The sequence below is a fragment of the Protomyctophum bolini genome (genome assembly GCF_963924005.1).
Source record: "Protomyctophum bolini genome assembly, chromosome: 17".
Lineage (NCBI taxonomy): Eukaryota > Metazoa > Chordata > Actinopteri > Myctophiformes > Myctophidae > Protomyctophum > Protomyctophum bolini.
Genome location: NC_137878.1, coordinates 26,213,741 through 26,241,177, shown reverse-complemented (window position 1 = coordinate 26,241,177; position 27,437 = coordinate 26,213,741). Strand labels below are relative to the sequence as shown.

Below are 27,437 nucleotides of genomic sequence, written 5' to 3'. Positions count from 1 at the left end.
TTACTATAGTATCCTGAGAGAGAGAGAGAGAGAGAGAGAGAGAGAGCTATTCTTAACCATGGTGCTTGTGGAGTAGACGGAGTGCACTCTATCAGATGGCAAATGTGCTAAGAGGGCTCATCGAAATTCACTCGACTGATTGGCTTGCAAGTGCATCATGCAAGGCCCCCTGCGACTGGCTCAAGGGCCCTCTCTGACATAATGGACGTTCGCTGTGTGTGTGTGTGTGTGTGTGTGTGTGTGTGTGTGTGTGTGTGTGTGTGTGTGTTTAAAACCACTGGTGGAAAAGGACTCAATTGTTTTACTTAAGTAAAAGTATCAATACTACAATGTAGAACTACTCCGTATTGGCATCAACTGGAAGTACCAAAAGTATAAGTACTCATTATGCAGAATGTCCCATTTCAAGGTTTCAAATGTATGAAAATGTTTTTGGAAAAAAAGCCGAAATGTAGTGGAGTAAAAGTACAATATTTGCCTCTGAGATTTTTATTCATTTATATTTTTATTAAGCTTTGGCAGATACATTCTATGAGAAAACCATATTCAAAGAGCCTATTAAAGTGATCTGTAGCTACTCAGTCAGGGGTAAAGTGTAAACTGAATGTCTGAAAAATTAAAAGTCCTTGAGCTTTTTATGGGATAACAGTCACATATACTGAGGAGGGGTTTGTTCAGCCTCTTCTGGAAGGCGTGAACACTGCTTGATGAAATGTCTCCAACAACCGCAGGGGGAAGGCTGTTCCACATTGTTATGGCAGGATGCAGAAAGCTCCTATCAAGACATTTGGGGCTCTATTTTCGTACAAACTTAAACCCCTGATCTCTAAATCATTTTTGAGTGGTGAAACCACTCCTACAACCAGCAATGTCCGTGTTCACCCGCCTATGTGTCCGCCTATGTGTTCACCTATGTACCTATGTGGCCATGAGCACCAGTATATGACTATTAGTACCAGTAGGGGCGCTGTTTGCCAGAAACAGAGAGAGAGAGATAGTATTAGTGCTGCACTGTTGCCTGCTAATGAGAGAGAGAGAGAGAGAGGAGAGAGGGGAGTTGCACCACTCAGTTCACACGGGTGTGATTTATTTTTTATTTTTTACTATTTTGAAAATAAGTTTTGAATAGTTCAACTAGCCGATCTACATTGGCACGTTGTGGAGCTTGTAGATTGTGTATTTTCACTATGTGTTTTTCAAAATCGTAAAAAAAAGAAAGAAAAGCAAAGCAGTTTAGGGATAAGGGGTTTAGCATGGACGAAAATCGAGCACTTGGTGTTTGGACTTGGGTGTGTCCACCAGGGCGTGCCTTGGCAGTACCCTCCGGGTGATTCGACCTGAGGTGTGAGCTTGGGGTATAGCAGTGCTTTGAGGTAGAAGTAGTGGAGAGTAGAAGTAAAAGTATCGGAAATTGGAAATGCTCAAGTAGAGTACAAATACCTCAAAATTGTACTTAAGCACGCAGCACTTAAGTAAATGTACTTAGTTACTGTTTAGCACCACTGATTAAAACCCAGGAAAATCAATGACCCGGGTGAGCGAGTGTTGCTGTGCTTGTTTACCAGTTAGCAGCCAGGAGGTCGATGGAGTGTTCCTCCACCTGATTACTCTGCAGCGCCGCGGCCACAGTGGCCTCGGGTCAATTTAAAGCCAGAGTCGTACTTGGTTTGCGCGGCGTGTCGCGTGTATACCGGCACACTGCTAAGGACAACTCTGGCTTAAAGGACTCTTTGTTTGTGCATACAGTGTGTGTGTGTGTGTGTGTGTGTGTGTGTGTGTGTGTGTGTGTGTGTGTGTACATTGCGTTATACGTTGTGGGTTTTCTTCGCATAGCTTCTGCAGTGCTCTTCAAGGACACCCTCCTCCTGACTTCAGACACTGTTATATAGATTATACAAACATGTCCCGACATGCCCTGAGCCCGACGCACAGTTCGAGACACACACACACACACACACACACACACACACACACACACACACACACACCCTTTTGTCCGCGCCTATACGAATGGAGAACAATGGGGAGCTCCTGTTTCCTGGGGTTAAAGGGACATTCCAGATCAGAACCCCAGCTGCACTCATGGACACAACAAACAGTCACCCGTCCTATAAGCTAGCAGGCGCTTTCTCTGACAGAAGAACGCCCTCCTTTATCAAAATAATTGCGGCCACTTCGGGCCAACCATAACGGGCCCTTCATCTCGGGGAGATGCAGCTTCAAGTGGAGGTGTGCGTATTGCGTCCCCGTGCCCACGCGTGTGTGTGTGTGTGTGTGTGCGTATTGCGTCCGTGCGCCCACGCGTGTGTGTGCGTATTGCGTCTGTGTGCCCACGCACGTGTGTGTGCGCGTGTGTGCGTGTGTGTACTGCAGTGGTGGAAAAAGTACTTGCATGTTTTACTGAGTAAAAGTATCAGTATAGCATTGTAGAAATACTTTGTTATGAGAAAAGGTCCGCAATTCAAAATCTACTTAAGTAAAAGTGCAAAAATATATGCATCAAAATTACTTGGTACTAAAGTACCAAAAGTAGTTTATTATGCAGGATGTCCCATTTCACTAGTTTTCAAATGTATAGCATCATGTATAAAAAAATCTACAAGCTCACAATGCGTCACATCGTGAGCTTGTAGATCGCCAAAAATATTTACAGGGCTGAAGTGGTTAATGTATGTTTTGTAATAATAATCAAAATCTCAAAAAGTAACTAGTAACTAAACGTTTAAAATTATTGTAGTGGAGTAAAAAGTACATTTGCCTCTGAAATGTATTGGAGTAGAAGTAAATGTACAGACATTTTGAAATACTCTCCAGTAAAGTAAAAGTACCTCAAATGTGTACATAAGTACACTACTTATTAAGTAAATGTACTTAGTTACTCTACTCCAGTGGTTTTCAACCAGTGGTCCGGGGACCACCAGTGGTCCTTGAGGAGGTTCCTGGTGGTCCACAGCTAAATGATGATCTCAAGAGTTAAACATCTGCATTGCTTAATTTAGAAAGTAGAACAATTGTCATTTTGATCAACGTTTGCCTGTTTTCTCTCCTAATAGTACCAACATCAATACAGCATGGGACAAAACCCTATCCGACGACAACCAAATATTCAAAGTTTTGGTGGTCCGTGGCTCAAATGCCGAATAAATAATGGTACTTGATATGAAAAGGGTTGAAAACCACTGCTTTACACCAATGATGTGTCTGTCTTTCTGGGGCTGTCTGTCTGTCTGTCTGTCTGTGGCGGCCTTGCTTGTCTGAGTGCCAGAGATTAGTCATTGGCAGATTAATGGATTGAGCTGACCCAGTGGCCCTTTGTGGCCGGGGGCTCTCACACGTCTGTCTGTCTGTCTGTCTGTCTGTCTGTCTGTCTGTCTGTCTGTCTGTCTGTCTGTCTGTCTGTCTGTCTGTCTGTCTGCCTGCCTGCAGTGTTGATTTATAGTCTTCTGAATTAAAAAATAATTTCGTTTTTGTCCTATATTTTTGTCACCTGAAATGGTTTATTTATTTTAGTCTAGCTTTAGTCGACTAAATATCACAACACCCGAGCACAACCAAGCATAAAATTACGGTACTTGTCTTTTAGTTCTTCTGCATCTCTTCTCCACTAGTCCCTCCCTAACATTTTAGTCTAGTTTTTATTTGTTGACGACATTGTGCACTGGCCATATATGGAGCGTATCTTGAGTGTACAGGGTGTGATGAGGTCAGATCAAGATATGGAATGTCAGAGCAGGTCAGCTCTATATGGAGATCTCAGGTTGACAGCGGGGGCAGTGTATTGAATGTACAGGGTTTGATGAGGGCCCAGGTAGGGCCGGGCCTTAATTTTCGGGCCTGTTGAGAACTCTAGTTTGAACTCTATAGTTCTGGCCAGATGTCGGCAGTCTCCTCCGCGAGAGTGTGGAGGTCGTACTCAGCCCCCCCCCCCCCCCCCCCCCCCACACCTGAGAGCGACCTGAGGTCGCAACATGTGTAGGCACAGTGCACTGAAGTCTTTTAATTCCCCCCACCCAAAATAAATAATAAAAATAAAGTTTTTTTTCCCAACTCAATAATTTGGATTATTATTACAAAACATACACTAAACAACTTCAGTCCTATATTTCTATATTGCAGTATTGATACTTTAACTTAAACTACCTATTGTCACACGACTCACACCCATTCCTGGGGCTCAGAGGTGCTAAAATCGTTGAAATCTTTTCAGGGCAATTTTTCTACTTTGGGTTTTCTGGTTTAGGTGACGTGACAGAGTGACGGGGATTGTGGGTTAGGTGTCAAAAACGCAAGGTTTCATAGTTAACTCGCAACAAGCTCACAAAGCAAAACGGTGTGACACATTGTGAGCTTGCTAATCAGCTAATCAGCTAATCCTGATTCCTGCTATTCATCATAAGACAAAAGTACACGGGGGGCCGGGGCTTGCTTAATAGTTTATTATAGCATGTTATAAGCCTTTGCCGCCAAACGAGAAGTTCTTGTCAACTAGAAGTCAACTCACAACAACCAACGTAGTATGAATCCACGGCTGCCCTCCGCCATACCACACATTCGAAGAGCCTTATTTGTCTGAGCCGTCCTCATTATCAGTGAACTTATATTCTCCCTCTGTCCCTCTCTCTCTTTCTGACTCTCTCTCTGTCTCCCCCTCGCTCTCTCTGTCTCTGTGCAGAATCTTCTCCTACCTGGACGTGGTAACACTGTGTAGGTGCGCCCAGGTGTCCAAGGTAAGCTGTTTTCCTTGTCTCTCTGTAAACTCAGGCCAGGGTTCCGTGAGTGCTGCGCTGCGCTGCGCTGTGCTGCGCTGTGCTGTGCTGCGCTGTGCTGCGCTGTGCTGTGCTGCGCTGTGCTGTGCTGTGCTGTGCTGCGCTGCTCTGCGCTGCTCTGCTCTGCTCTGCTCTGCTCTGCGCTGGCCGTCTCTCGGCTCTGCTAGTGCACTGATGCACATTAAAACAAAACCAGGGCAGTGGGTCGGAGGAGTCTCTCTGGCAGGAAAAGGCAAACGAATACCTTTTGGGAATGTTGCATGTGGCATGGCGCCACCCGCAGGCCTCGTGAGACTCTTCCCTCCCTTTCCCAGAGCGCATTGTGGCAGTTGGCCCATTATGAATGAACTGTTTAAGAATGATAATTTGTGAGGGCAGAGACAAAGCTGCGTGAGCCGGAGGGCCAAAGCCCTGTAGCTGGAGAGGGAAAATTCCTGCGGGGAAAGTGTCAAACTGGCTCTCTGTCACCACCACGACTTCCCATGACAACCAGTGGTGTAAAGTAAATGGAACTGGAACACTATATAAAGATTAAGCTCATAAATAGCTACTCTCTTCTGATTGGCTGAAAGTTTGTCACCTACCTGAAAAGTTATTTTCTGTTTTTTACAGAACAGGGTAGGTACCCTCACAAAAACATGCAATAATCCTGGTCTCCAAACTGCCTCCCCCTGGCCAGCTGGGGCGCCTGATGGAGGGGAAAGGAACTGGTTGGAATAACGTGTTCCTTCCAACCAGGGAAACTAGCCCCTGTCAGGAGCAACTTGGACACTCATGCATTAAGGAAGCATGAGTTCAAGTCCGTTGCTCTCCCCAGGTTGGTGGAGGGTGTGTAGAGCCCAGGATCACATTAGATAATTGACACAGGGGTGAAAAATGGGTTACAAAATCGTGGAGAAAAAAAGGGAAAAAAAGAAGAACTGGAGAACAAACAAGCAATGACTACTATCAGAATATAGTGATTTAACCTTTTAACTAAAAACCTTTTGTTTTAACCAAAAATATTACCTTCTCTACCTTTAAGCACTGTACTTAAGTATAAACTTTAGACATTTTTACATTAGTGGAGTATTTTACATTTTCGATACTTTTTACTTCTACTCCACTACATCTCAGATCCAAATAGTGTACTTTTCAGTTCCACTTTTTATAGTTCCACTGGCACTTACTATAACTTTAATATCCAAAAATGTGTTTTTCAAAAGTCGTCCCCCTGGTGGCGCTATAACAGGCCGTTCTGGAAAATCTGGGGCAGAGGTTCATCGTTGGCGGGTTAACGGTGCCGGAGATTAGCTGGTAACAGACGGACACACGGACGGAGTGCAAAACATACTCTCTCCCCATGCCTTCGGCCTGGTGGAGACAATAACAGTTGGCAGGCACTCCCTGTATAAGTCCACAGTTTGGAGCTTTGATCATCCTATAATTAAAGACTTTAACCTCCATTACCCTCTTGAGTGGATCAGATCTGGTTTAACAATAATATTTCCCTACCAGGTAGAGCAAGGGTACACGTGTAGCCTTGGGGTTTAAAGCATGAATAATCTTTACCAATTAGATTTCGGATCTCTGCTACTAGGATTCTTCAGAGTAGCTGCTGAACTCATCCCAGCACAGCGGTGTGTGCACTGACTGTAGTGTTGTAGGGTTCATACAAAGTGGAGGAAATGACATTTAAGGTCAGGAATGTGTTGAGTTTTAAGTAAAATGTTTTCTACCACTAAATGACTAGGATGTTAGACTACTGAACCTTGACAGGTGCCTGTTAGCCACTTTCAACCTGGCGCAGGACATATTTTGGGGCATGTCATTACAGGCAAAAATGGAAGACTCACTTTAATATCCATGATATTCACTGTTGATAGACTGGGCAAGCTGTCAGTAATTGCAGTTACAAAGAAGAGTTTGAGGAAAGAAAGAAAGAAAGAAAGAAAGAAAGAAAAAATAAAGGAACAAGTGAAATGACTGGGTTCGATTCCCGCTGGGGGCGTGTTCTCTTCTCCACGTCTGTAGTGCCCCATACCCTGGGTGGGGTTGGCAAAAGGGCCTTTCTGTGTGGAGTTCTCCCCGTGTCCCCTAGGGTAGGTACCCTCAGAAAAAAACATGCAGTAATCCTGGTCTCTAAACTGCCTCCCCCTGGCCAGCCTGGGTGCCTGATGGAGGTGAAAGGAACTGGTTGGAAGAAATAACATGTTCCTTCCGCGCGCTACGACCAACCGGGGAAACTCCCCCCTGTCAAGTGCAAAGAAGCAGCTTGGACTCCTCATGCATAGGAGGAAGCATGTGATTAGTCCGTTGCTCTCCCCAGGTTGGCAGAAGAAGTGTAGCTGTTCACATTGGCCTATTATAGCGCCACCAGGAGGCCACAACCTGACCTGCCCTAGTGGAGACCTGTGCCCCCTCTTTACTTGCTTGTTTTACAGGGTGTTTTCATGTTGTCAAGCCGTGCCGCATCGAAACGTCTAACTGTGTGTGTGTTCTCTGCATAATGCACCACCAAACCAAAACCTCCCAGGGACATAAAGCAGCACACAGCCCTCCACGGGCTATTAATTTTGACTGCATGTAACGATAACACTTACAAGCACCACACCGCTCCCCCCCCCCCCCTCCCCCCTTTCTGGCCCTCTTCACTGTTTCTGTCTCCCTGCATTTAAGTGTTCCTCACAATCAGTGGTGGAAAATAAATATACTCAAATATTTTACTTAAGTGAAAGTACCAATACTGCAATGTATGTGTTATGTGTTACAGTCCGGTATTCAAAAAGTATTGGTATTAAAAAAAGATCACACCTGTGTGTGTTACTATGACGTAAAATGCTCCATTCATTGTCAATGGGAATTTAATGTTTGTGTAAGACAAAGTTTGTGGACAGACACCAAAAGCTGCATATAGGAGGGGCTAGTGCCCCTCAAAAAATATCAATTTGAAGTGAAGAAAAAACTAATTTAGTGTACAAATTGGCAACAGGCGGGCTACAAACAGACTCTACGAAATTGCACCTGATCAATGATCTTTGTGGGTTTTTCTCCATTCCTAGATGGAGTGATCAGATTGTTCCATCTCTGTCGGGTGGAAATCTCATGTGTCCAAATTCTTTTAACTTTTCATGATTCAATTGAAAAAAATAGCAAATGTAGCAACAAGCTCGGAGTAGGGCTAAAAAAATAAATGCAAAACACAAAAAGTTAAAATATGGAGATAAGAGGTTTCTGCCCAACAGCAACGATATACCGTACAGTATATTGTGCAGAGCTTTGGGGGTACCATGCAGTATCATCATTATCATCATCATCATTCTTCATATCTCATTCTCTCTCTCTTTCTCTCTCTCTCTCACTTTCTCTCAGGCATGGAATGTCTTGGCCCTAGATGGCAGCAACTGGCAGAAGATCGACCTTTTCAACTTTCAGACAGACATCGAGGTGAGAGAGAGAGAGAGAGAGAGAATGTGTGTCATTGTGAGATTTCAAAGAAATGTGTGTTCCGTTGTGTGTGTGAACGTGTGTGCGTTTAAGCGAGAGTGATAGTGTGTGTGTGTGTGTGTGTGTGTGTGTGTTTGTGTGTGTGTGTGTGTGTGTGTGTGTGTGTGTGTGTGTGTGTGTGTGTGTGTGAGAGAGAGAGAGAGAGAGAGATGTCACAGCTTAGCCTCGTAGTAACCCAGGTCATGTCAGGATTCCTCTCTTCCTCTCTGTCCTCTCTTTCTGCAGTCTGCTACCCCCCTCTCTCTGTCTCCCTCTTGCTCTTTGTGTCTGTCTGACTGTATCAGACCCACCCACTCTCTCTCTCTTGCTCTCTCTTTCTGTCTCCCTCTTTCTCTCTCTCCATCTTTCTCTTTGTGTCTGACTGTATCAGATTCACCTCAACAAGGATTATTTATTGGCACAGAAACAGATTAAGACCAGAGGGCGATTCTACAAAGTCCTTCTAAAGCAGTAGTTCTCAAACTTATTTGTGCCAAGGACCCCCAAATAGATGTGTATTTTGTCACGGACCCCCCCCCCCCCCCCCCCCCCCCTCAACAGAAAAGATTTGTGTTTAAACAAATCCAAAATTTTCAAAGACTTTCAATATATTTTTAGAAAATGTTCAAAATTAACTACCGGTCCAAGCTCGAAGCTATTTTTGTGAACCAGTTTATTATGTTAACGTATGTTGCTATATATATAGTTAAAATCTAAAATGGGTAATGGGTTAAAAAGAAGATACATTGTCAATTTCTATAATTCTGTTTTAATAGAGTATATATATAGCACAGATCAGTTCTGTCAATCTTCTTGTCACTGTCGATTACCCACTGAGGTTGTCTCTGACTGGCTCTATTGTCTGTGACTTTCTGTGTCCTCGTGTTTTTGTCTCTGACTCTTTGGGCACTATTTCACACCCAGTGCTAAATGGTACTATACAGTAGGTGGTGGTGCAGCAGAATTGTCATTGTTAGTTAGTTTACAACCAAGCGCAGTTGTCATTTTCACGCTCTGTGCCCACAACGTGTACAGTATGATTACCAGATGTACTTGGCTCATCAGGTCACTAATGGGTGTTGTTGTTTGTGTTATAATGTGGTGTGCTCTCTGGTGCATTACTGGGGGAGGTGGCTTGCTATATCCAACACATTAAAACCTGATTACGATTCTACAAATGCCGTCTAAATCTATAGCTAAAATATAAAACAAGGCCAGGAATCAGGCCAGGAATATGAATACTGCATCCCAGTATTTATAGTTTTGTACAAAACTTATGAAGATAATCTGAGTCCAGTTCACCACAGTTACTAGTATTTCTACTGTTATGTGGGGAGGGGGGGGGGGGGGTGCTCTAAAATCTAGAGGTACAGGTTTCCACTTGAATTCACTCCAAATATTGGAGCAGGTCACTAAATGCACTTCAGTACAGACTGACTCCCAAACTTATACTAAAATCTCTTTCCACTCCCACTTTAAACGGCACGTTGAAACATGTAATGGAGCGTGTTCTGTGTGCCCTCGTAGCCCCAATTTGGATTTTGCTGATGGTTTTGCATACTGTACAGAGAGACAGGTACAGAATGCCAGGAGAGGAGGCTAATAGATATTTCAACATATTCTATCAGCAATAAAGTGTGCTAGGAACTTGCCGAGTGCACGGCCCCTCTCGTTCGCCCCTCACTGCTCATCTTTGGAGACGCATAGAAGCAGCAACCTTTTTAAGAGAATGTGTATAGGAATGTGTATAGGATTAATGAAGAAACAAATCAGAAATATCTGCAAAATATGGAGCTAGTCGAAGTGCAATGGGGTTTTGACTATTCTGTGTGTGCGTGTGCATGTGTGTAAGATAGCATTTCCCTCATACCCAAATCGCCCATGGGCGCTAGTTAGGCGCACAGAAGATCATTTGGTATGTAAACAATGTGGGCGTTGGGCATAGAAATTACAGCTGCTGTCGGTTGGAAAATAGCAACGCTAATTGGGCGGCTGCCCCTTAAGCGCTTGGGTGGAAGATATGTCCTTCAGACTTTTACTCTCTCTGACCGGTCTCTGACTCTACATTTCTCTGTCTCCATCTGTGTCTCTTTGCCTCTGACTCTGTCCATCTGCCTTGGGGTTGACACCCGGAAACTGGATCAAACAATTGAGGAACCAGAAATGGTTCCATCACAATTTGGAACCGTTTCCGGGTTTCATCACACTGTCAGAGCTCGTATGTGGACTTCACGTCTGCTAATGGACCATAACTAGTCTGAGAGGCTACAAATGGAACGGGTCCATTTGGTTCCATTCGCACACTGTCAGAGTTACAGTCCAGTAAGGGTCCATTTTGAATCTGCCTATTGGAATCGTGAAAGGGAACCGTTAAGGAATCGGACCGTTAGGAGAGGATCTGTCTGTCTGTCTGTCAGAGAGAGAGAGAGAGAGAGAGAGAGTCTGTCTGTCTGTCTGTGCCCTGATTCTGTCTCTGTGTCCCGTACATACGGGTGGTGTGGTGTGTCTGACTCTGTCTCTGTGTCCTGTACAGGGGCGTGTGGTGTGTCTGACTCTGTCTCTGTGTCCTGTACATACAGTGGTGTGTCTGACTCTGTCTCTGTGTCCTGTACATCCAGGGGCGTGTGGTGTGTCTGACTCTGTCTCTGTGTCCTGTACAGGGGCGGGTGTTGTGTGTGTCTGACTCTGTCTCTGTGTCCTGTACAGGGGCGGGTGGTGGAGAACATTTCCAAGCGCTGTGGAGGCTTCCTGAGGCAGCTCAGCCTGAGGGGCTGTCTCAGCGTGGGAGACGCGTCCATGAAGTGAGCACCTCTTCTCACCTCTCTCAATGCATGCTGGTGTCATTAGTTTATTTCCCTTGTGTCATTGTGTTTTCATGGTTTTTAGTATCTAACCTTTATATTTTTAACCCATTTTGACCTGAGATCAGATTCTAAAAATGTCTTCTACATCCTGACAGTTTTCTGAAAAAGCTATGTTTCTAGTCGTTCTAGTCAGTCGTTCTTCGATTTTTCAAAAATAGCAGACCTACAAGCTCGTATGAGCTCGTATGAGCTTGTAGATCTGTTATCTTACAATAGCTAAAGCATAACATAATGCTAACACCAAAAGGGGTTCCCGCCCCAAAATGGGTTAAGCAGCACTTATAGTAATTATTGTGTACAATTATGATATGACGTGTTAATTAGGTAGCCTGCAGGACCTGATACCTGCTATTGTTTCTGTTGCAGCCTGTCTTGTTATGTATGGTTCGGGTTGTTCTTGTAGCAGCCGGAGTATAGCTATGGTTTGAGCTCTGTGCTCGGTGGCAGAACCTACCTTATACCACCCGTCTGTGTCAGACTCTGTGTCTATAACACACATCTCGAAAGAACGTAGAGTCTGCACACTGTGGAGATACTGAAAAAGCACAGCTGTATTTTTATTGCGTCAATGTTTCGACCAATCAGATCTTCATCAGGACATGTACGAAACGTACCTCTCCCCATGATATCATGTCAATTAAGGCATCACCATCACCACCTCCTAGAGCACTGGTTCCCAAGCACTGGGTCGGGATCCATTTGTGGATCGGGGACACATTTCTTTGAGTCCCTTTTGTTTTTAGTTTCCTACATTTAGTTTTTAGTTATTATTTCAAAACACTTTCAAAACGATGAGTTTTCAGATTGCATTTCTACAGGCTCTTATGACCAATAAAACAAGACTTGTAACTAAGATGTCTTCTGAAAATACTATTTTTCCATTGACAGATTTACCATACACATCTGTGTCCTAGTGCATCAATGGTGTGGAAATATTTATAGTGACGAAGCATTTTTCACTTTAACACGGTCGGCTGAGTGTGATGGATGGATGTTGTCACATTCTTGGGGCTCAGACGTGTAGGGATGTTTATTATTATTGATTAAGCATATTCCATAGATCCTGGCATGCTAAACGGTGATATAATGTCAATACGTAATGCATTACATGTTCCGTCGAGCCAAACTGGAACCTTGAGCGTTGTCCACAGTGGTCGATGGAGTCCAACATTCAAGACTCAAGATCGTTGTTGTTACGTGTAATTCACAAAGCACACAGCGGCATAATTCTTTACATTTGCCACCCTCTTGTACCGTTCAACTCAAAGTAGGCAGCGTTGCATTTGTTAGGGTGATGGCGGGAGATAGATCATTTCTATGTTTATTTGGACAGCTCATATTGATGAAAATTACATACACATTGTAGTGTAAATGCACCTGAGTCAGCAAGAATGCAAATCATCCATAGTCCCCATACAGAACACTAGCAACATTACAAGGACACAAAAAGAGTACAAAAGAGTACAGAACAGGATGAAAAAACTATTAACCGTAAAGAAAGAAAAAGGTCTAGCTTTGACCTCAAATACAAGGACACCCAAGAACACTAGGGAAAACAACATTATAGCCTATTAAAAAATGTTCACAAGTCCATGATCCATTTTTTTGTTGGATCTCAAAACATGACACTAGATTTTTGGTCAGACTGAATTAAAAACATGGAATTCCTGTTGGGAAATTAGACTGTCTCATATGTTCGATATTTACATTTGGTAATGACAATTTAATAATTTTAAGAAATATATACTGTAGGGGAGAAATATTTGTATTCACAAAATCGAACCATAGCATTTTATGTCGACTTAGATAGTATTTTTGACAGACTTATAGCTCGTTACGTAGACAGCACTAGAATTGCATTTTATGTAGTCATAGCACTTTATAGTACACATGTATATTGTATAATATATAATTTAGTATAGTATGTATAGTTGACATAGATACTCCACTGTTACGTTCTTAGCTTATACACGATTCATGATAACTACTTTTTATATATGTGATGTATGACATGCTTTGATTTTACTTAAATGTGAGTCGCTCTGGATCAAGAGCGTCTGCTAAATGCCTAAATTGTAAATTGTAAATTGAACCATGGTTTTCATACCTGGTTATATCATGCCAAAGTGGCTGACAGTTTTGGGCAAAACCTACAAGCTCCAGTCAATCTTTACTTTGCCTGCATTTGACTGGTGGTGACTATAGTGCTAAAGTCCCCACCCTGGTGTAATCGAACGCCTTAGGCTTAATGCAATCTCAAATGTCTACATCAATCAATAAATAAATGACAACGTATCGGTGGCCCGACTGTGTAGGGAGACCCCCGACAGGCTGCTATAGGCGGTGATCCGTAATGACTGTGTTCACTTCACTGGCTGCCAAACGAGCCCTGCCACCCGACTCCCACACCTCATCCATCAGGTGACAGCGGCGTGACAGGCCGTATAGTGACTTCCCTTCCCTGAGCTGTCGCTGTCTCTCTTTCTCTTTGTCTTCCAGGACGTTTGCCCAGAACTGCAGGAACATCGAAGTGCTGAACCTGAACGGCTGCACCAAGATCACTGACAGCACGTGCCTCAGCCTCAGCAAGTTCTGCTCCAAGCTCAAACAGCTGGACCTCACCTCCTGTGTGTCTGTCACCAACCACTCCCTCAAGGCCCTCAGGTAAACAGCTGGACCTCACCTCCTGTGTGTCTGTCACCAACCACTCCCTCAAGGCCCTCAGGTAAACAGCTGGACCTCACCTCCTGTGTGTCTGTCACCAACCACTCCCTCAAGGCCCTCAGGTAAACAGCTGGACCTCACCTCCTGTGTGTCTGTCACCAACCACTCCCTCAAGGCCCTCAGGTAAACAGCTGGACCTCACCTCCTGTGTGTCTGTCACCAACCACTCCCTCAAGGCCCTCAGGTAAACAGCTGGACCTCACCTCCTGTGTGTCTGTCACCAACCACTCCCTCAAGGCCCTCAGGTAAACAGCTGGACCTCACCTCCTGTGTGTCTGTCACCAACCACTCCCTCAAGGCCCTCAGGTAAACACCCTCTTTCACGCGAGACCAAAACGATATATTTGGTGTCTCGTACGTACATAGAAGGACCACAATAATGTGGCCTTAATGTCTTACTTGTGCTGTTTGCATTTCTGACTAATAAATTATTCAATCAATCAAAGTCCCCGGTACCCAAATGTACAAAACAATAAGCTCTATTTAAAAAATCACACCCGTGTCTCTCTCTCTCTCTCTCTCTCATTCGCAGCCAAACTGCAGCACTATCTCGCTCTCACAGAGAGAGAGATAGTAGGGGCACAACAGCGCCCCTACTGGTACTAATTGTCATACTCGTGCTCACAGTCACATAGGTGCGTGGGTGGGTTAGCGTCACATAGGCGGGTGAACACGGACATTGCTGTTCCTTGGAGTGGTTGCACCACTCAAAAACAGTGAAAATACAGATCCTGCACCTTCGTACGATTGAGTATAAAGCTGTTTAAAAAAAAGGAATGTGTGTGTGTGTGTGTGTGTGTGTGTGTGTGTGTGTGTGTGTGTGTGTGTGTGGTCAGCGATGGCTGCAGGATGCTGGAGATGTTGAACCTATCCTGGTGTGACCAGGTAACTCGCGACGGCATCGAGGCTCTGGCCAGAGGCTGCGCTGGACTACGCGCCCTGTTCCTCAGAGGATGCACACAGGTAACTGCTCAACTGTTCAACCATAAAACAACATCTTTCTCTTGTGAAGGCCAGGAAAATTGTCCTCACAATGTCTATTTCTCATATTCTACTATACTTGGTAACACACACACACACACACACACACACACACACATTCACGCACGGGCGAGCGTGTCGAGTGTTATGTTATGACATGTGACAGGATTTGAGTGTGAGATGAGTGTCATTGGTTTGTTTCAGTTGGACGACGGAGCGTTGAAACACCTGCAGAAGCACTGCCCTGAACTCACCACCATCAACATGCAGTCATGCACGGTAGGATCAGGGTGCATTCTGGGAGGACTGCAACGGAAGGGTGTGAGGGAGCTACAGTACACTGACTGCACCTTTCATGCAAACATACAGAACGGATCCGCACACTCAAAACTGTGCAAAATCTGATATTTTTATAGCACCTTTCATGACATGAAATGCAGTCCAAAGGGCTTTACAGAGCAATACAGAAAAAAGAATAAAACAATAAGCCAAAAAAAAAGGACATTGAATAACAACACAGAATTAAAATCAACTAAAAGCGAGAGTGAAGAAATAGGTCCTGAGCTGTGCTATAAAGGTATCTACTGTACAGAGGCTGCCTGTTTCAGGTGTAATTGGAGTTTTTTGAAGCCGTAGAAGCAGAATGCTGCGTCACCATGTTTTTTATCTGCCATTGCCAGGTCAGCAGTAGAAGACCTGAGGGGGTGTTGGAACACATCTAGGCAGGCAGTCAATCCTAAAAAACAACCAGGAACCTTGATGTTCTGCCCAGCTTTAGATAATAATACATAGACTGATGTTGGAACTACCGTTGTGTACTTCAAGTAATTTGACTTTAACCACTTAAACTCTATTTTGTTGTTGAGTGTCCTACATTAATATGAGGTTTTCCAACTGATGGAGAACGCTGGCACTGCACGTGTTACTTATAATGTAACGATTTATCGTAAATTGATTCAAACTTGTGACAATTTAAATCAATTTAATAAATGTATCGCAAATTGAAAAATAATTCCCCCCCCCCCCCCCCCCCCCCCCCAAAAAAAAGAAGAAAATACAGGATCTTTGTGAGAGAAATACTAATAAAAAGTATATCGAAATCGTATGGTGAACCTAGTCTATCGTGATTCAAATCGTATCGTGAGTAGTTTTTCAGAAAACTAGGATGAAACTTAGGATTTCAAAGGCCTTTTTTCACACTCGGGTCACACTCTTCCATACAGATTTAATCGGCCTCGGGTCTAACACTCTTCCATACAGAATACAGATGTGTTCAAATAAACACAGTGGTAGTAAAATGAGAACTCAGGGTTTTGTTGTGTACTTCGTACACAGATACATTCATGTTAGACTTCAAACACAGTCTGCTTTCATGCCTTCAAGCCATGTGTCCCGACTCCCGTTGCATTTCCATCATTTAAAAAACCATTTGAACTTGAGTGTGCGTGGGACAACATGGGGCGTATTTTTTTGTTTGCGCTCCTCTTTTTTTTGGTTGTTTACAAGCATAATATAGTGGCACGTTACAGATGCTAAGCAACAAGGTTCAGACGAAACCACTGCAGAATGGAAGTTTTCTACATTGTGCAGGTGTTGCAAAAATCCAAAATAGAACAAACGAAACCTCAGGGGTACCTTCCGTACGATACAAATTTACCTTGTACGTGCAAAAATGTGCAGAGTGTGCTTTCACACTGCCAAGGTGTAATGGCCGTAAGGTGTGAAGTGTTAGCACTTTGTAACTTTGTTAAAAAATGAGTTGTTGTAAAAACCCACTTGTTATTATTTTATTACTCCTAACACGAGATAGAACTCATACAGGATACAAGATAAACAAATGAAATTGACCAAAAAACTAATAAAGAGGACTGGGACACTATCAAATAGTCTCCTCTGTGCATACCGTAACTGTTTTCCTTTTTCCAGAAGGTGATATGAACATTTCCTGTTCCAGGGTCAGTTTCTCAAAGCTTCATTTGATTGGCTCAGCAGCAGATTTTAACCCAAGACACACAAAAAAAGAAAGACATGCCATCTCCGGTTTACTTCCCATTTCTGTGAGGCAGGAAGCAGGTGGAGTCTATTAATTCCAATGGAAGAGTGAACGTGAACAATTCTTTAGCCCCATGGGTCCAACTAAATATTGGACCCAATCGCCACAAGCCACACAATAGTCTCAAGACTTTCATACTAAAATGGCTTTTTTTCCCCAGAGAGACAAATCAGGAGAAAATAAACTTTATTATGCCTGTCCCAGCAACACACTCTTGCAGGATCTAGCACCAGTAAACACAGGACATTTGAGAGAAACCAGAAAATGATCTTTCTGTTTGCTAAAGAGCTGGAAAGATGAGGAAGACCCCCTTTTACTGGACAAATGCTATAGCAGTGATTACTGTCGGAATGTAACATGCAGTGAAACATCGGTGTAGGGCTTCAACTATCTATGTTATTTGATTACATCGATTAGGTGTTGCACCCCTAACGCTGTGTTGCGTGTCCACAGCAGATAACGGACGAGGGTCTGGTCAGCCTGTGCCGAGGCTGCCACAAGCTCCAGATCCTCTGTGTGTCTGGCTGCTCCAACATCACCGATGCCTCGCTCACCGCCCTGGGACTCAACTGTCCACGACTCAAGTGAGCGCACAACCCTACACGTGCACATCCTCCTCACACACGACACACCATCACACCCACACACACATGCACGCACGCACATGCACACGCACACACACCACAACAATCCATTTCACAGCGGTTCCAACCCCTAGCGCCGCTGTGTGTCTGACTGTCCTACCAGGACGTTGATGGACCTCACCTGCTGTACTGTCCTTCAAACAGTTCAATCCTCAGTTTTCATTCATTTAATTCATTTGGCTCTAGCCTGTTTCCCTGAGTCATGTCTAACACTGGGAGGGTACACGTGTACATTTGTACATTCTCAGAGTTAAAGGTCATATCGATAACATTTACATTACACATCATGCAGAGCAGTGTTCATTTTGTTGACTAAGACTAAATATTAAACTAATACTCAAATTAAGACTAAATATTTTAGATATTTAGCTGACTAAAACTAGACTAAGTAAGACTAAACAATTTCAGATGACTAAATGGGACTAAAATTTAACGGTGTGTTATTCAACAGACTTGGTCAAAATGAACACTGGGATCATATAAAGGACAAGGACTCCTTTCTTGTCATTTATACTAAAATTAAAACACAACGTGATTTTTATATTAAAACAGACTTAAAAAGTCTGTGGCTGTATTGCTCATTCAAACCAAACATTTATTTGACTAAAAGACTATTATTGTTGCGTCCAGAATTACACCATGTCTCCACCAAAGCAAAGAAACACATATTTATTTTTTGTTTCAAATCTTTAGCCCTTGTAGGCTTCAGAAAGCCAAAGCCAACCAACAGAGCTAGCACAACATTGATGTGTCACAACAGCAGATAAACATCGGTACTGTAATGTCAACTTATGTATTCGCAGATATGCAGATGGCAGTCAACGAGGCAGACATCGGCCGATACCATACACTAGCATGGGTTCCCAAAGTGTGGTCCTTGAGGGAGTTCCAGGGGGTCCACAGCTAAATTATAGTTAGGAACCAATTGGACCCATATGGGTCTGTAACTCCCATTTGTACACCCCCAGAGTTAAATTAACATTGATTTTACAATATAAATTGGGGTCTCAGAGATAGAAATGACGTTAAATGGGGGGGTCCGTAGACTAATGCAGGTCAAACTGGGGGTCCTTGAAATTAAACGGGTTGTTTATTGTTACAACAATGTTGCAAACTACATGATTGCTAGACTAGATGTGAATCTTGGAAATAACAAACCTTGTGTAAGTGTGACATCTAGTGGCCGAATGTTGTCTATGGCACCGTTTAAACAACAGGGGAATTTGTGCTTTCTTCTCACAGACCTGCCTGCCAGGTGAATGTTAATTAACCAGCAGACAGTGCATGATGATGAGGTTACTGGCTGAGAGAACACTGCTGTACAGTGACATCAGTAACAGTCACAGTATCGCACATATCCTCTTAACCACGAGGAGGTCACACATGCTTCCTAGTGGATTTCACTGCCTCTTTTATTCATGGTGCCTTTTGACAGAAGAGGGGAGAAGGGGCTCCATGTCTTCTTTTCCCCATAGGATTCCACTCTAGCCTAAGGACCTGGCTGCCATCATGGCACGAGCTTTTGCTTTTCCGCATATAGACATGATGGCCCGACTGCCTCTGTAATATGATTTATATATTTCGCTGTGACAATAGCAGGCATACAAGGCTTTGGGAGCTTGTAGGTCTGCTATTTTCGGGGCCCGCAAGATCGTCGTACGACGGAGCATAAATTAAGCTTAATACAACAAGACCATTCTATTTATAGTCAGCTGTTGGGCCAAACCGCAGCCCCATTTGTCCCATGTTGACCCTCAGTGCTGCCCCCCACCCCTCCCATATCACATTACTGGCCCTGCCTGCGTCACATCAACCTTGATTAACTGTTGATGAACATTGACCCACAACTAACACACGCAACACGCAGTCACGCACACACAACATGAATGCACAATTATTTTTCCAGTTTCTTCCGTATTCCTTGACTGTTACCACCTGTGTGTGTGTGTGTGTGTGTGTGTGTGTGTGTGTGTGCGTGTGCGTGTGCGTGTGCGTGTTTTCTCAGGATCCTAGAGGCTGCACGATGCTCCCATGTGACAGATGCTGGGTTCACTGTCTTGGCCAGGGTGAGTCGACTCGTCTCCTTCCTTCCCTTTGTCCATCCTACCATACCAGTGTCTCTGAGGTGAAGTAAATGTTTTAACGGTGGTTTTGACTTGAGTTGTCTTTGCGTTTTATCTTCGCAGAATTGCCACGAGCTTGAAAAAATGGACCTAGAAGAATGTATTCTGGTGAGTTGGAAGACGTGTCCGTTGAGCTGACATTGGTGATGTTGTGTTCTGTGGATGTGACTGCCTGGTGTAAGCATCATGGACACTGGAGCGCTGAAAGGACAGTGGATGTAAACCTGTGCTCTCTTTGCTTCCCGCTCAGGTGACCGACAACACCCTGGTTCAGCTTTCTATTCACTGCCCTCGCCTGCAAGCCCTGGTGAGAGCTTTCTTTCTCTCTTTGTGTTTACTCAGACGGGACAGTGCACATTAATGAACACTCAATATGGGAATTCAAGCAACTGAACGGGATCTCATGCAAACATGCCGGCTTTAGCTGCATCTACATGCATACATTTACCACAATAACAACTGCCTATAAATCCTATAGCCATACCTACTTTAAACTAGGGCTTTCACTAACTACAGTAGTCGACTAGTAAAACCAGTAGTTGACCTCATTGGTACTAGTTAAATAGTTGATAGTTGACATACACAGCAGCAAGTGAAGCGGCGGCTATAAACGAGCTGGCTCATCGTTCAATTGTACGGCAGTATTTATATAACTGCTATTTTCATCGGGCTACAACACTGTCGCGCCACGAGGCACAGATTAAGCATGTCTGTCCTCGACTCCACTTCATCCTTATTGACATTTCAACCTTCCTCTCTCCACGTGTACTGTAAATAGACACATCATAGGTCATCTGTCTGTCTGCTCCAAACAAAACATTAGCTCAGCAGTTCACGTCGGGGGAGAGTCGGAGCAGAGCTTACAGTAGATACAGTATGTCTGGTCTGAGAGTTGCAATCTGTCAAATGTGCACTGTTAATTGAACTCAGAAAGTGTACACATGCCATTATGGTTCCATTTTGTACACTCTCTGAGGGGAGACACAAAATGTACCTGTTGGCTCTCGGGCTGATTCAATTCCGAGCCAACTGCGGGAACGACTATTATACCACATAACTTATTTATGTGGTATTTGCTCTGGCTGGGTGAGCCACTCTGCTCACCACTGCGGCAATCACTTTGAGATGGTATTGATTTTGACATTGTGTTTACTTTTATTCCTATTTAAGTAATCTGAAATGGTTTCCTTTTAGTCTAGTTTTAGTTGACTAAATCTACTGTTGATTTAGTCAACTAAAAGGCAGGCCTTGATTGATTGAAGTATTTATTAAATGGTGATGTTGTTGTAATACCTGATTTTACACTTGGTTGCATGCTGAAAATAGCCGGTTCTGAGCTTGTAGATCTGCTATTTTCAGAACGCAACACCCACCGCAACCAAACATAAAATGACTGGTCTTTTAGTTCTTCTGGATCTCTTCTCTACTAGTCCCTCCCTTAACATTTTAGTCTAGTTTTTATTTATTGACGAAACTGTCAATATTATTTAGTCTTAGTTTTAATTTAGTTTTCCTCTGTGAAGAATATGTCCCTGCGACATACTAGCATCATGTCCAGGGGGTGTACTTGTAAATCAAGCTCAAGGAAACAGGAGATGGGCTCCTGCCACTATGAGCCTCATGGCTCTCAAAGGCTTACTACTACTTACTGTGAAGAATAGGTAGTCAACATAGTTTTAGCCGACGGAATCAACAGCAACTGCTTTGAGAATCCACTGCTCTGCCTATATTACACACCTGTTTGTCTCCCCTCCCTGTCCAGTCGCTGTCCCACTGCGAGCTGATCACAGACGACGGCATCAGGGCTCTGAGCAGCAGCGCTTGCGGCCAGGAGCGCCTCACAGTGGTGGAGCTGGACAACTGCCCCCTGATCACCGACGTGACGCTGGAGCACCTGAAGAGCTGCCACCGGCTGGAGCGCATCGAGCTGTACGACTGCCAGCAGGTCACCAGGGCCGGGATCAAACGCATCCGGGTCAGTGGAGAGTGGAGAGGACACACAGAGGTCACAGCAGGGGTCACCAGCATGTCCGTACACGGACACGCACATTGGTCTTGTCTGTGGCACATTTTTTGTTTTACTCACCATTATAATGTTCTTATTTTGATCATAACACCCACTTACTGAATGTCAAGTCTCCAGGTTTTCTTCAGAATAAGTATTAACCATGACTCTATGGCACATTAGGAGTCCAACTAGTACCAGTGGTTCTCAACATTATTTTTTGCAAAGACCCTCTTAATTCGGGTCCATTTGGTTCCATTTGAACACACTCAGAGTTACAGACCTTTTATGGTCATTCAGGGCTCTATACTGTATTAATGCGTTTCTGGTACTATTATTGTCCACTCATTTTGTATGTCCGTGGCAAAAGTGGAATGTTGACAAAAATGTCCGCCACAAGCCAAACATGGTGACAAACCCTGGGTCACAGTCGCACTGGGATGTGGCTGTGATACATTTAGCAGTGGTGGGGAAAATAAGTAGTCACATGTTTGTTTTAGTTAAGTAAAAGTAGCAACACTGCAATGTAGAAATTCTCTGTTACAAGTAAAGGAATTCAAAATGTGCTTGAGTGAAAGACAAGTGCATAAGTGTACCGTACTTAAAGTTACCAATAGAAAGTACTAAAATGTCCTATTTCACAAGTTTAAAATAATAATAATAATCATTTGAAAATAGCAGATCTAACAAGATCCCTTCCCAGGGACCAATTTACTCGTGCTCTTAGATTTTAGAATGGCACCGTTGCCCTGTAAGTTTGGTTTTATTGAATACAGGGTGGAAATTTCTATTAACATATGTATTGATACAAGACAATGGCTTCCATGTCAGTATGCCAACTTTCCAGGAAGAATCCCCCATCGACGGTGTCACTAGTGGTAAGCAGATTTCTGAACTGTCCATAGCACACCTTTGAGACACAGAGTGAGTAGACAGAAATGGTGCCATCTTATAATGAACATTAGCGACAAACAATTATATGAAGTTGAAGCAATTACGGTTACTTGATTACCGTGGCCATCCAGCACAGTTCACAATGATTCTGGGTTATAATAGCATGATCTTGACTAGAGATTCTGTCTGAGGAAGAGTCACTGGACTCCAAACATCACTCTGGGGCAGTAATAAACCCTAAATCTCCTGGAGTGAGGCCCAGTGTGTGGTTTTTATTGATGTTTGCTTCTGCCTTGAGCCTGACATTTAATATAATGGCTGTGCATGCTTTTCTACTCTGACTCTGGGTTATACCATGTGGCCATTCACCATTCTTACTCTGGTGTTTTAAGAATCCGTGTTGTCTATATACATACATTCATGAATCCACTTGCTGACCGGCTGTGAGTATCGGGCAATTTCTTTTCTTGTGACCCTACCATTAACATCCTATGGTAGGCAAAAATGTCAAACTCTCCTTTTGCTTTAATGTAAAACTAGGGGGTTTTCCTTATTCTGAATACATTCCAAGCATTCGTTTTGCACAAAAAAAACTCCTTGGATTAGAAGTCATGACAAATGTGATGAGATCAGCACTAATGTGATGAGGTCAGCACATTTGCGTGTGTGGCTATGGCTATTTTTAGCCCAAGGAGTGTATTTTGTGCAATACTACGGTAATGTATTCAGAATCATGAAAACCCCCTAGTTTGACTTGTCACACGCTACTTAAAGCAAAAGGAAAGTTTGACATTTTTGACAATTCTGACTGCAATAGGATGTTAATGGTAGGGTCAGAAGAAACCCCTATAAAAAGAATTGCCCAATACCCACAGCCGGTCAGCACGTGGATTCATGAATGTATGTATATACTATAGACAATATTTTAGGCCAATAAAAAAGACTATACCAAATTTCCCACTTTAAACAAAAGAAGCCTGTCCGCTGACGGACTAGAACCCTACTGTGGTAGGGTTCAGAGTCCCATTTCAGAAATGTGGGATGTATTTAGGACAATCTCCAAGCATGGCTTTATACAAGAACAGGTGCCAATGCAGTTGTCATCTCTCTGTCAGGGAGGACCATCCAACCTTGTTATATAAGATACAATGGTGAGTACTATAGCTATCACCCGTAATAAATCATCGCTATGGGGTGATCAGCCAATCACAAGGCAATGTTTGTGTTTACACAAACCCGGAAAGCTGGGCTAGTGCCCCTCAAAAAACGTTGAGTAGGAGAAGACCAAACGAGGGCCCAATATATTGAGAGAAGAAAATCTACCGCCCAACTGTCCTCAAATGCAAGAAAAATATTTAATGGGAAACACAACTCGATGAAGATCTAATAGCCCGAAACGTTGTTATATTCCCATTAAATATTTCTCCAGATCTTCCAGTGACATCATTAGGCAGTTTTTTCTTCCATTATCACATTGCAACTTTTCAGGAATAGAAAGCCTGCCGTTTCTATTAGCTTGGATTCTCCTATTTTCTATAATGTCGTTCTGACTCTCTCCTCTCCTCTCCTCCAGGCCCACCTCCCTGAGATCAAGGTCCACGCTTACTTCGCTCCGGTGACCCCCCCTCCGTCGGTGCACGGCGGGGGCCAGCGTCTGTGTCGCTGCTGCATCATCCTCTGACAGTGGAGAGCCAGGGGGGGCCACCTCTGCCTGCAGGTCCTGCTGCTCTGAAGTTACCGGACGGGGTCGTGGGTGGGTTCTTCGTCGGGGGGAGGAGGATGGGGGAGGGGGTTTGTGAGGGTGGGTGGGGTGGGTGTGGGTGGGGGGGCTGGACCCAATCACCACTCCCGATCTCACTAATCAGTACACAGACCGACCGATCACCCGCCGCCGATCGACTGAACAGCTTCCCCTCTCGCTCCTTTCCTGTGGTGTGTTTTCGCCAATGCTGTGGCGGTCTCACACGGGGTGGGTGTCAGGGAGGGATGGATGGATGGATCTTTCTGTTCATCTCCGTCTCACTCTTCTTCAGAGTCCCACCATCCCATCCTGCCGCCTACGCACTGCCCCACCTCTGGGCGGACGAGACCGCACCTGAACAGCGAGTGACGAAGGAGGGGAAAGTGGAAGAGGAGTGGGAATGGTTTCCGAACAGTGGAACTACATTCAATCGTTTAAAAAAAAGAACGAAATTACATAAAGACATAAAGCAAGAAGAAGAAAATAGCTGAATGGTCGTCCATTCGTCATCTCGGAGAACAATGGAGCTTCTCCGAGATGGAGCATCATCTCCACCAATCACACTACACCTTCTGACATGACCGTACCTGCTTTGCGCTTTGACCAATACACACACGGCGCTGCGGGAGAGTGGAGACGGGAAGGGCGGGGCTTCGTTGGGAAACGCGGTCCTTGTTGGGAGAGAGTCAGTGACGCGACGTCGCTCGCCCTTCCCGTTTGGTGGAGGGGGGTTGAAAAACTAAAGAAAATAGACAAACCCCCATTACAACAGCAGCACCAGATACAGAACGGGATTCTTTTTTTTGTGCATCTGAGAAATGTTCATTTTTGAGATGGTGTTTCTGTTTGTACAGAGAATGTTTTGCATCGGCAAGAAAAAAACAAAAGAGTTACAATGTACGGCACCTCACTCAGGATTGGAGTAGGCCTACGACAAATGATTTTTATTTTCTTGTCTTCTTTTCATTTTGTCAGTGCTTCTCGTAAATTGTCCATGCTCGTCTGTCCAGAGAGGGAGATAGATGTGTATCTATCCTTTTTATTGAATGAATGAACCAATTAAGGAAATGAAAACGGTTGTCTATGGACAGGAATGACTGACTGTGTCAGTCAGAAGCATCTGGTATTGGCATCACTGCTGATTATGGATGGCTGCTCTCGTACTCTGTGTAGCTTTGATGACAAACAGGCCCCGTTCCAAACCTGTTCCAGGACCGCTGATCAGTGAGCACTCGTCGTGTCTTCATATGCCAGCACACAAGCGTGTCCCTTGCCAAAAAGAACAGATCTACAAGCTAACAATGCGTAGCCTCGTCTCAACGTGGTTGGCTTACAGATCTGTTCTTTCTGAAAAGTGACACCGTTGTACTATAAAGTATGAACAAGGCTTAAGAGAAGCTAACGTGAAGTGACAGATCTCCTTGCTGCTCTGAAAGAAGATTTGGAGCCCTGGGAAACTATTTTCTCCTTTAAAATGTTGCATTTGGTTGAATGTCATCATTGATTTGGATTTATGTCTGTTCAGTCTATTGCAGCAAACCTATCTGTCCAGTGTCCACCCTGATATTTTATTAGGAATGGCAGATTAGTATTAAGAGTCATTCCCAACCATGGGAAATGTTTTTGAAAGAAGAACAACCGAACCGTGTCAAGCGGCATTTGCACAAACCGAGTGTCTGGTTGAGCCTGCCTGGACCCGTGATTAGTGCCATGAAGTTTAGATAGTCATAAGAAAAGTGAGAGTCAGTTAAAAGCTGCAATCCGGAACTTATTTAAATGATTGAAATATGATTTTAATCAATCTCTTTGGTACTGTAATACAATACAGTACATGTTCCCCCTACTCTTTCACTGAGAAGTTCCTCTTTGACTGAAAGGTAGAAATGTGGTCCATGATGCTTGAGAACCACATTGGAATCGCAAGGATTTTAGGACATAACATAAACCTTACGAATTGCAGCTTTAACTAAATGCATTGTACACTGTCCTGATATAAATGGCACTCCAGGAATGTTCAACCAAACGTAGAATTATTGGAGTTCTATTTGACAGAGATCTGGTGCGCAATTGTGGTCAAAGGTTCCATCGACGTATATATCTCAGATCCAATGGGGCTCATATGGGATAAGTAAGGAAATGAATAAGAACAAGGCAAGCACCACACAGTAGCTTTGACTGCTCCAAATGTTCTACAGCGACCATTCCCAACCTGTGGGTCGTGAGGGTATTGCCAGCCACAAATAATTGGTAAAACACAATTTTAACAATAATATAACATTCAATGTAAAGAAATTGTTTCTTTTTTTAAAATCTTGAAACTTTTTTCAAGACTTTTCATTGTGATACCCATGATAGGAATTTAAAGTATAACTATATAAGTTCCATTGGTCCAAGACGGAACACAATCGAATGATTTATATCATTAAAATTACCATGCTCTGGAAACGCATGTGGTCCACCGGCCCATCTGCCCACTTAACCCAGCACTTTGGAGATTTTCAAGAAAAGGTTGTAAGTGGGTTGGTCAGGCCAAGACGCTGGAGACAGCCTCTAGACCAGTGGTTCTCAATCTTTGGGTTGGGACCCGCAGAGGGGGTCCCCACATGATTTGGGGGGGGGGGGTTCCAGTGAAGTGACAATTTAAGCACTTTTAAGACCTTTTTTATACCAAAAAGAACATTATGGCATCAAAAGTAATCAACAAAATAATGTAAAAACTGGCCAAACATTGACCAACGTGTTAACGTATTACCTGAGAAAGAGGCAAAAAGTACAATAATCTTTAAAATAGTCAATCTACAAACTTGAAGTTGCGACCTGAAATGGATGGATTGAGAACCACTGCTCTGGACAGAGGGATCATGTCTGTGACTTGGATGCAGAGAGACACAAAGCTGGCTGCTGTGGTTGTGACTTGTGTGATACTGATGCCCTCTCTCTCTCTGACAGCTGTTTTAACAGGAGTTTTATGTTGATGAAAATAAAGAAATAAATGAAATAAATAAAGAAATGGATAAATAAAAGTAACTAATAGTAAATGTGCCTTGGCTCTCTAGTGTGGAATTTGTATTATGTGATATAACCGTACATGTGTCGCCAATGTGTGTTGTATGTATGTTTATAAATATTTACGATTGCACATACAGTAGGCCTACATGAAATTTGTCCTCAAGTTTC

At 43.7% G+C, this 27,437-nt stretch overlaps 1 protein-coding gene and 1 long non-coding RNA gene across 6 annotated transcripts in view; both read left to right on the top strand.

The window, feature by feature from the left end:
- The window catches only part of fbxl2 (F-box and leucine-rich repeat protein 2), a 39,272-nt gene extending 15,001 nt beyond the window's left edge, over positions 1–24,271 (top strand). The window contains exons 3-14 of one of the 5 annotated variants that reach the window (XM_080787547.1): positions 4,673–4,727; positions 8,118–8,192; positions 10,938–11,032; positions 13,595–13,759; positions 14,668–14,782; positions 15,005–15,079; positions 17,307–17,437; positions 19,503–19,563; positions 19,684–19,728; positions 19,871–19,927; positions 21,383–21,595; positions 24,093–24,271. In XM_080787547.1, coding sequence (XP_080643673.1) covers positions 4,673–4,727; positions 8,118–8,192; positions 10,938–11,032; positions 13,595–13,759; positions 14,668–14,782; positions 15,005–15,079; positions 17,307–17,437; positions 19,503–19,563; positions 19,684–19,728; positions 19,871–19,927; positions 21,383–21,595; positions 24,093–24,200 — 1,195 coding nt within the window. In that variant the 3' untranslated portion in view covers positions 24,201–24,271. Of the gene's footprint in view, positions 1–4,629; positions 4,728–8,117; positions 8,193–10,937; positions 11,033–13,594; positions 13,760–14,655; positions 14,783–15,004; positions 15,080–17,306; positions 17,438–19,502; positions 19,564–19,683; positions 19,729–19,870; positions 19,928–21,382; positions 21,596–24,092 lie in introns of all 5 variants that reach the window. The other 4 variants (XM_080787545.1, XM_080787544.1, XM_080787546.1 and 1 more) reach the window with 4 other exon arrangements.
- Positions 24,272–24,371: 100 nt separating this feature from the next.
- Positions 24,372–27,302, top strand: LOC308331513. Its single transcript, XR_013965611.1, has 2 exons — positions 24,372–26,710; positions 26,745–27,302. It is a non-coding gene; the product is annotated as an uncharacterized lncRNA (long non-coding RNA).
- The last annotated feature ends 135 nt before the right edge of the window (positions 27,303–27,437 follow it).